The following is a 9,936-nucleotide window of genomic DNA, read 5'->3' as shown; positions in this document are numbered from 1 at the left end:
AGGACCTGCCGGAGTCCCTCAGCCCAGGACCTGCCGGAGTCCCTCAGCCCAGGACCTGCCGGAGTCCCTCAGCCCAGGACCTGCCGGAGTCCCTCAGCCCAGGACCTGCCGGAGTCCCTCAGCCCAGGACCTGCCGGAGTCCCTCAGCCCAGGACCTGCCGGAGTCCCTCAGCCCAGGACCTGCCGGAGTCCCTCAGCCCAGGACCTGCCGGAGTCCCTCAGCCCAGGACCTGCCGGAGTCCCTCAGCCCAGGACCTGCCGGAGTCCCTCAGCCCAGGACCTGCCGGAGTCCCTCAGCCCAGGACCTGCCGGAGTCCCTCAGCCCAGGACCTGCCGGAGTCCCTCAGCCCAGGACCTGCCGGAGTCCCTCAGCCCAGGACCTGCCGGAGTCCCTCAGCCCAGGACCTGCCGGAGTCCCTCAGCCCAGGACCTGCCGGAGTCCCTCAGCCCAGGACCTGCCGGAGTCCCTCAGCCCAGGACCTGCCGGAGTCCCTCAGCCCAGGACCTGCCGGAGTCCCTCAGCCCAGGACCTGCCGGAGTCCCTCAGCCCAGGACCTGCCGGAGTCCCTCAGCCCAGGACCTGCCGGAGTCCCTCAGCCCAGGACCTGCCGGAGTCCCTCAGCCCAGGACCTGCCGGAGTCCCTCAGCCCAGGACCTGCCGGAGTCCCTCAGCCCAGGACCTGCCGGAGTCCCTCAGCCCAGGACCTGCCGGAGTCCCTCAGCCAGGACCTGCCGGAGTCCCTCAGCCAGGACCTGCCGGAGTCCCTCAGCCAGGACCTGCCCCTTATCCCGGTGCTGCCCCTTATCCCGGTGCTGCCCCTTATCCCGGTGCTGCCCCTTCATTTAGGTGGTGTTAGTGGGAGGGTGGTCATTGGGAGGGGGATAAAGAAGCGGGGATTGATTATGGTGGGGTGGGGACCTCGCCCTCAGCCTGAGCCACCACCGTGGTCAACTGCCCACCCAGACCCTCCCCTGGACTTTGTGCTGGTGCGCCCGGCGTTCGCACCTTGAGGGGGGGGTTCTGTAACGGTCCTGACCTGTTTTATGTTGTTTTTGTATGTGTTTTTGGTCAGGGCGTGTGTTTTGGGTGGGCAGTCTATGTTTTGTATTTCTAGGTTGGTTTTTGTGTTCGGCCTGGTATGATTCTCAATTAGAGGCAGGTGTGTATCGTTTGTCTCTAATTGAGAGTCATACTAAGGCAGCCAGGGTTTCACTGGGGTTTTGTGGGTGTTTGTTCCTGTGTCCTCACAGGACGGTTGAAGGTTAGTCACATTTGTTGTTTTGTAGTTTTGTAGTGTCTTGTTTGCTGTTGTCATTAAAAGATGGCTTATTTCCCTCAATCCGCATCTTGGTCCTATCCATGCTCCTCCTCGTCTGAGGAGGAGAACAACATTGACTGCCTTTACAGGGTCGTACACACTGTAGTGCCTTGCGGTCGAAGCCGAGCAGTTGCCATACCGGGCAGTGATGCAACCGGTCAGGATGCTCTCGATGGTGCAGCTGTAGAACCTTTTGAGGATCTGAGGATCCATGCCAAATCTTTTCAGTCTCCTGATGTCTGCTGTTATAAACAGCTAGAGTTCTGAAAAAACACTGTCACGTCTTAGTGGTTTTTAAATATGTATTGTTTAATCACATTGGAAAGAAAACACATGGAGTGAACAAATATAGTAAATATAAAGTCTCTCAAAAGATACACATTTGCTTACTGCTTTTGTTTGCTTTTATTTCAAACGGTCCTCTCTTTTTGGAGCAGGATTGGGCCTAGAATGTGAGTAGAGACCTATAGTGACAGACACAGGTTTGAGATATCATCTGTATGGACAAAACACTGCGGAAACATCAGTAATAACAGTACAACAGAGAGCACGTATGGTCACATATCCACAGAATGTATAGAGTCTTTCTTTCTCCTCCCGGGGGTGGATCAGTAGAATGTACCTCGCTTCAAGATGTACGGCCTCCGAGCTTTGGTGTTTTTCACTTGCCTCCTAAAAATATACGGTGATTTCCTTTTGAGCGGGTTGTCACTGTTTTGATCAGCGTCTAGGTACTCTTGAGAGTTGTCAAGCAGCTGTAAAGAAAAACAGAATAATCAAATCAAATATTATTTGTCACATGCACCGAATACAACAGGTACACCTTACAGTGAAATGCTTAATTCCAAGCCCTTAACCAACAATGCAGTCTTAAGTAAAAAAAATAGATAAGTAAAAAATAAGAATAAAAATAATTAAAGAGCAGCAGTAAAATAACAGTAGCGAGGCTATATACAGGGGGTACCGGTACAGAGTTAATGTGCGGGGGCACCGGTTAGTCGAGGTAATTGAGGTAAAATGTACATGTACACTACCGTTCAAAAGTTGGGGGTCACTTAGAAATGTCCTTGTTTTTGAAAGAAAAGCTCATTTTTGTCCATTAAAATAACATCAAAATGATCAGAAATACAGTGTAGACATTGTTATTGTTGTAAATTACTACTGCAGCTGGAAACTGCAGATTTTTTATGGAATATCTACATAGGCGTACAGAGGCCCATTATCAGCAACACTCACTCCTGTGTTCCAATGGCACGTTGTGTTAGCTAATCCAAGTTTATCATTTAAAAAGCCTAATTGATCCTTAGAAAACCCTTTTGTAATTCTGTTATCACAGTTGAAAACTGTTGTTCTGATTAAATAAGCAATAAAACTGGCCTTCTTTAGACTAGTTGAGTATCTGGAGCATCAGCATTTGTGGGTTCAATTACAGGCTCAAAATGGCCAGAAACAAAGCACTTTCTTTTGAAACTGGTCTATTCTTCTTCTGAGAAATGAAGGCTATTCCATGTGAGAAATTGCCAAGAAACTGAAGATCTCGTACAACGCTGTGTACTACTCCCTTCACAGAACAGCGCAAACTGTCTCTAACCAGAATAGAAATAGGAGTGGGAGGCCCTGGTGCACAACTGAGCAAGAGGACAAGTACATTAGAGTGTCTAGTTTGAGAAACAGACGCCTCACAAGTCCTCAACAAGTCCTCAACTGTCAAAGACTCCAGCCACCGTAGTCATAGACTGTTCTCTCTGCTACAGCACAACAAGCGGTACTGGAGTGCCAAGTCTAGGTCCTCAACTGGCAGTTTCATTAAATAGTACCCGCAAAACACCAGTCTCAACGTCAACAGTGAAGAGGTGACTCTGTGATGCTGGCCTTCTAGGCAGAGTTGCAAAGAAAAATCCATATCTCAGACTGGCCAATAAAAAGAAAAGATTAAGATGGGCAAAAGAACACAGACACTGGACAGAGGAACTCTGCCTAGAGGGCCAGCATCCCGGAGTCACCTCTTCACTGTTGACGTTGAGACTGGTGTTTTGCGGGTACTATTTAATGAATCTGCCAGTTATTATTATTATAACTGCGCTCCAAGGGATGAGCTGGGCTGTACGCCCTACGCTCTGTAGTGCCTTACGGTCGGAGACCGGGCAGTTGCCATACCAGACGGTGATGCAACCGGTCAGGATGCTCACGATGGTGCAGCTGTAGAACTTTTTGAGGATCTGAGGACCCATGCCAAATCTTTTCAGTCTCCTGAGGGGGAATAGGCTTTGTAATGAGCCACTGTTGGTGCATAAGGCCATGAAAACACAAATTACACCCTATGTTCCCCTGTATAGTGCACTACTTTTGACAAGGCCCATAGAGCTCTGGTCAAAAGTAGTGCACTTTAAAGAATAGGGTGCCATTTGGAGCGCAGATATAATAAAAATATTTTTGACACCAGATAATGGTTGGTTTGTACCTACTGTATGCAGCTGTGGTTCAAACAAGGGTTTAGTGTATTTTCTTCCATGCATGAGAAAACAGGTAATCTGTACAGTCAGGCTGAAGAGACCTCGATCATGATGTGTGATGAGCTGTGGAGTTGACAGTGTGCACATCAACATGATAGAGAAGCTGACAGTGTGCACATCAACGTGATGGAGAAGCTGACAGTGTGCACATCAACGTAATGGAGAAGGGTATTTAGCGCTGAGCAGGGCCCAGAGATAGATGCTCATCGTGGGTATTTAGCGCTGAGCAGGGCCCAGAGATAGATGCTCACCGTGGGTATTTAGAGCTGAGCAGGGCCCAGAGATAGATGCTCATTGTGGGTATTTAGCGCTGTGCAGGGCCCAGAGATAGATGCTCATCTTGGGTATTTAGCGCTGAGCAGGGCCCAGAGATAGATGCTCACCGTGGGTATTTAGCGCTGAGCAGGGCCCAGAGATAGATGCTCACCGTGGGTATTTAGCGCTGAGCAGGGCCCAGAGATAGATGCTCATCGTGGGTATTTAGCGCTGTGCAGGGCCCAGAGATAGATGCTCATCGTGGGTATTTAGCGCTGAGCAGGGCCCAGGGATGGATGCTCATCGTGGGTATTTAGCGCTGTGCAGGGCCCAGGGATAGATGCTCATCGTGGGTATTTAGCGCTGTGCAGGGCCCAGAGATAGATGCTCATCGTGGGTATTTAGCGCTGTGCAGGGCCCAGAGATAGATGCTCATTGTGGGTATTTAGCGCTGTGCAGGGCCCAGAGATAGATGCTCATCGTGGGTATTTAGCGCTGTGCAGGGCCCAGGGATGGATGCTCATCGTGGGTATTTAGCGCTGTGCAGGGCCCAGGGATAGATGCTCATTGTGGGTATTTAGCGCTGTGCAGGGCCCAGGGATGGATGCTCATCGTGGGTATTTAGCGCTGTGCAGGGCCCAGAGATAGATGCTCATTGTGGGTATTTAGCGCTGTGCAGGGCCCAGAGATAGATGCTCATCGTGGGTATTTAGCGCTGTGCAGGGCCCAGAGATAGATGCTCATCGTGGGTATTTAGCGCTGTGCAGGGCCCAGAGATAGATGCTCATCGTGGGTATTTAGCGCTGTGCAGGGCCCAGAGATAGATGCTCATCGTGGGTATTTAGCGCTGAGCAGGGCCCAGGGATGGATGCTCATCGTGGGTATTTAGCGCTGTGCAGGGCCCAGGGATAGATGCTCATCGTGGGTATTTAGCGCTGTGCAGGGCCCAGAGATAGATGCTCATCGTGGGTATTTAGCGCTGTGCAGGGCCCAGAGATAGATGCTCATTGTGGGTATTTAGCGCTGTGCAGGGCCCAGAGATAGATGCTCATCGTGGGTATTTAGCGCTGTGCAGGGCCCAGGGATGGATGCTCATCGTGGGTATTTAGCGCTGTGCAGGGCCCAGGGATGGATGCTCATCGTGGGTATTTAGCGCTGAGCAGGGCCCAGAGATAGAGGCTCATCGTGGGTATTTAGCGCTGTGCAGGGCCCAGGGATGGATGCTCATCGTGGGTATTTAGCGCTGTGCAGGGCCCAGGGATGGATGCTCATCGTGGGTGAGCGATACGTGTGTGGCCCTGTTTATATGTCTTTGTGTGCGCACTGCTCTCTGTAGACCTACAACACTCATCCCTGTGCTTGTTTTCTGTATGTGTGTATGCAAAGTGTGTATGTGTTTTCTATTCAAATGGGGAAAATTGCTCTCTTTGCTGTGTATCAGCCTCTGTCATTGTAGGTGTTGGTATGGTCATCCCTGTATGTGGCCTGATTCAATCAGATCGAGCTGATGTTTTGACGGTAATGGAGGTGTACCTGTGGTATGAGCTGACAAATCAGGGAGTGGCTCCTGTGTTATGTCACAAACCACTCCCTTCCTTATTATCCCTCCTGCGTTAGTTCAAAACGGTACTAGACTGTGTAGGCTCTATCCATGGTACACTGCTCAAAAAAATAAAGGGAACACTTAAACAACACAATGTAACTCCAAGTCAATCACACTTCTGTGAAATCAAACTGTCCACTTAGGAAGCAACACTGATTGACAATACATTTCACATGCTGTTGTGCAAATGGAATAGACAAAAGGTGGAAATTATAGGCAATTAGCAAGACACCCCCCAAAACAGGAGTGATTCTGCAGATGGTGACCACAGACCACTTCTCAGTTCCTATGCTTCCTGGCTGATGTTTAGGTCACTTTTGAATGCTGGCGGTGCTCTCACTCTAGTGGTAGCATGAGACGGAGTCTACAACCCACACAAGTGGCTCAGGTAGTGCAGTTCATCCAGGATGGCACATCAATGCGAACTGTGGCAAAAAGGTTTGCTGTGTCTGTCAGCGTAGTGTCCAGAGCATGCAGACGCTACCAGGAGACAGGCCAGTACATCAGGAGACATGGAGGAGGCCATAGGAGGGCAACAACCCAGCAGCAGGACCGCTACCTCCGCCTTTGTGCAAGGAGGTGCACTGCCAGCGCCCTGCAAAATGACCTCCAGCAGGCCACAAATGTGCATGTGTCAGCATATGGTCTCACAAGGGGTCTGAGGATCTCATCTCGGTACCTAATGGCAGTCAGGCTATCACTCCTGTTTTGGGGGGTGTCTTGCTAATTGCCTATAATTTCCACCTTTTGTCTATTCCATTTGCACAACAGCATGTGAAATGTATTGTCAATCAGTGTTGCTTCCTAAGTGGACAGTTTGATTTCACAGAAGTGTGATTGACTTGGAGTTACATTGTGTTGTTTAAGTGTTCCCTTTATTTTTTTGAGCAGTGTAGAAATAATGACTCTCAAATGTCAAACCGTTGATGTGAGGCTAATGCATGTTTTCATGTTAATTTGGATGGGGGGATTGTAGTCTGTCAGTCTAATTCGAGTGTTTGAACTTGTAACGCGTCTGCATGGGATTTGTTGGATTATAGTCGGGTGTGGTTTCGTTGCACCCAATGGCAGTGTTCGTAACGCAACGAGCCACTTGTGGATTTGACAGCTCTAATTCAGTTCCACCTCCGACACCTCTGAATCCAGTCCTTAGCGTATGTATATCCCAGTGTACAGTATGTATGCATGCATCCCTGTGTCCGTCCCTCACCTCTCGGGGCTGCAGTACTCTGCAGATGTGCTGTAGATCGAGAAGCTCATCCAAGGGCTCCGGCAGGGAGGCCAGCCTCTCCCCCAGCTCCTCCCCAGTGTTATACTCCCCCTGTTCTCTCCACAACCGGCTGTTTATCAGGCTGTTCACCATCCTGCACACGTTCACCAGGGACACACGCCAGTAGGGGGCGTTCTGCTTGCTCTGTTTCATGTGGGAGACGATAAGAAATAATTAAGACTGTGTGTGTGTGTGTGTGTGTGTGTGTGTGTGTGTGTGTGTGTGTGTGTGTGTGTGTGTGTGTGTGTGTGTGTGTGTGTGTGTGTGTGTGTGTGTGTGTGTGTGTGTGTGTGTGTGTGTGTGTGTGTGTGTGTGTGTGTGCATAACTGTGCTTTCTGCTCCCTCTCACAATTCATGGCAACAGATCAGATCTTAACCTTATCTAGCTCCAAGCCAGCTGTATCATAATCTAGTTTGAGCGTGTGGTATTGGATGGTGTGAAGCCCCTGCCGCTGCCTGTGGGGACCCCTGTGCGTGGGCCGACTCCCTAACAGCGCACAGCCCAGACTCACTCCCGGCCGTCACTGACAATGATGAACAGAGTCATAAGGAATATAAGATTGGAGCTTCTAAATCACCTCAAACCCCATCTTACCTATCAGCTTTGCTTTTATAGATGGTAAAGGATAGCACTTTTATTTCTTGCCATCGCCATTGTTGAGAGAGGAGTTGTTAGATATTACATATGGATTTTATAGGCCAGGGGGGAGAAATGGCACAGAGTGGATATGTATCGTACCGAGCAGTCTGAGCCATAAACCACTCCAGAGACAAGACAGAAAGGACGCCTCGGTCTGGCTGGATAGTGTTGTGAGTTCCTGACAATATTAACATTTAGAAAACCCTACAATTACAAATGAGGTATTGTTTACTTTCAAATGAACAGTTTATTGACACATTGAGTTGAGACGAGTGGTAGGTTCACTTTTAATTGTGTCTCGTCCTTCGTCAGTATCTTTTCGCTCAGTGTCACTTAATCAATGAGGGACTGAGGGACGGATCCCGTGTTTATGGTGCAGGAATGGTCCAATAATGCCTGCATCCCCAGCAGTGTGACTAACTGCCATTTTAAATGTCCGTCCCCATTTCTATTGAATTGTCTGTCAATGGCTAGTCTTTCATGACAGTTATGGGTGCCGAGATTATCCACTGGCTAGATTACTACATCAGCCATTATTAAATGAACTATTCCTTTAAGACACTGGCTACTGGTTTATCCAGAATAAGTTAATCTCACCTTACTCACCAATTGATTGACTGAAACAGCTCAACGAAAATTTAATGGCAATGTTCCTGCGTCAGCGGAGACTGCATTCACAGTAAACACTGTAAATGTCGGCTCACGGTAAACACTGTAAATGTCGGCTCACGGTAAACACTGTAAATGTCGGCTCACGGTAAACACTGTAAATGTCGGCTCACGGTAAACACTGTAAATGTCGGCTCACGGTAAACACTGTAAATGTCGGCTCACGGTAAACACTGTAAATGTCGGCTCACGGTAAACACTGTAAATGTCGGCTCACGGTAAACACTGTAAATGTCGGCTCACGGTAAACACTGTAAATGTCGGCTCACGGTAAACACTGTAAATGTCGGAAATGACCTTTGAATTTCAACGCGAGCTTCCGTCTAATTCCCTGTTCTAATTCCACTCTTTTCTCTTCTGTTTAGTAAAATATGTGGGAATACATGCAGCAGTAAAAAATTGACATGACAGATACTAATGAAATAATAAACTGTTGTTTAACACCACTGATCATTTGTGCAGTTGTCTTTTTATGGCCTGTCAAACAGCTGCCAAATAAGATCACCAACAAGTGTCATGGAAACAATAGTCAACCTATTTCAACAGATATTAGCAAATTTATCCCCAACGGAACCATGTGTAATGGGTGTTATATCTAAAGTGGAACCATGTGTAATGTGTGTATAATCTAAAGAGGAAACATGTGTAATGTGTGTATAATATAAAGAGGCACCATGTGTAATGTGTGTATAATCTAAAGAGGAACCATGTGTAATGTGTGTATAATCTAAAGAGGAACCATGTGTAATGTGTGTATCATCTATAGAGGAACCATGTGTAATGTGTGTATAATCTAAAGAGGCACCATGTGTAATGTGTGTATAATATAAAGAGGCACCATGTGTAATGTATGTATAATCTAAAGAGGAACCATGTGTAATGTGTGTATAATATAAAGAGGAACCATGTGTAATGTGTGTATAATATAAAGAGGAACCATGTGTAATGTGTGTATAATATAAAGAGGAACCATGTGTAATGTGTGTATAATATAAAGAGGAAACATGTGTAATGTGTGTATCATCTAAAGAGGAAACATGTGTAATGTGTGTATAATCTAAAGAGGAAAAAGGAAAAGACAAGTGTCTAATACAACACTGTCTAGTACAATACTGTCTAATACAACAGTGTCTATCCAGTGTCTTCTTGAGCACTCCATCACTCATCTGGCGACCTATTATTACAATCAGCCCTCCAAGGAACCTTATAAACCATAAATCACAGAGTTTATTTGTCATAGTCATGTCTCAGTGTGTCCTCCTCATTATCAGACTCAGAGTGGGGAGTAGGGAGTGTGTGTGGGTGCGTGTGTGTGTGTGCGTGTCGGCCGCACGGCGCTATGTTGCTGTCAGAGACAATCTGAATGTTATTAGCTCAGGTAATCAGTCTCCAGGCTCCACTAGTTCCAGTTCCATGATAAATACCCTTATAGAAGAAGTAATAATTATGTAATACCTGAATGAATTTAAACCGTTTTTAATTCAATTCCCATTATATGTGTGTGTGTGCGTGTGCGTGTGCGTGTGCGTGTGTGTGTGTGTGTGTGTGTGTGTGTGTGTGTGTGTGTGTGTGTGTGTGTGTGTGTGTGTGTGTGTGTGTGTGTGTGTGTGTGTGTGTGTGTGTGTGTGTGTGTGTGTGTGTGTGTGCGTGTGTATATGCGTGCGTGA

General features: G+C 47.7%; 1 protein-coding gene across 1 annotated transcript; it reads right to left on the bottom strand.

The window, feature by feature from the left end:
• Positions 1 to 1,607: 1,607 nt before the first annotated feature.
• Positions 1,608 to 7,134, bottom strand: LOC129862950 (neurotensin/neuromedin N-like; the record flags this gene model as incomplete). Its single annotated transcript, XM_055935053.1, has 2 exons — positions 1,608 to 2,074; positions 6,901 to 7,134. Coding segments are annotated over 2 exons (381 nt in total), but the record flags the coding sequence as incomplete, so codon positions are not given.
• Positions 7,135 to 9,936: the final 2,802 nt, after the last annotated feature.

The sequence above is a fragment of the Salvelinus fontinalis genome, chromosome 9 (genome assembly GCF_029448725.1).
Source record: "Salvelinus fontinalis isolate EN_2023a chromosome 9, ASM2944872v1, whole genome shotgun sequence".
In the NCBI taxonomy this organism is placed as follows: Eukaryota; Metazoa; Chordata; class Actinopteri; order Salmoniformes; family Salmonidae; genus Salvelinus; species Salvelinus fontinalis.
This window is presented reverse-complemented; position numbering and strand designations above follow the sequence as displayed.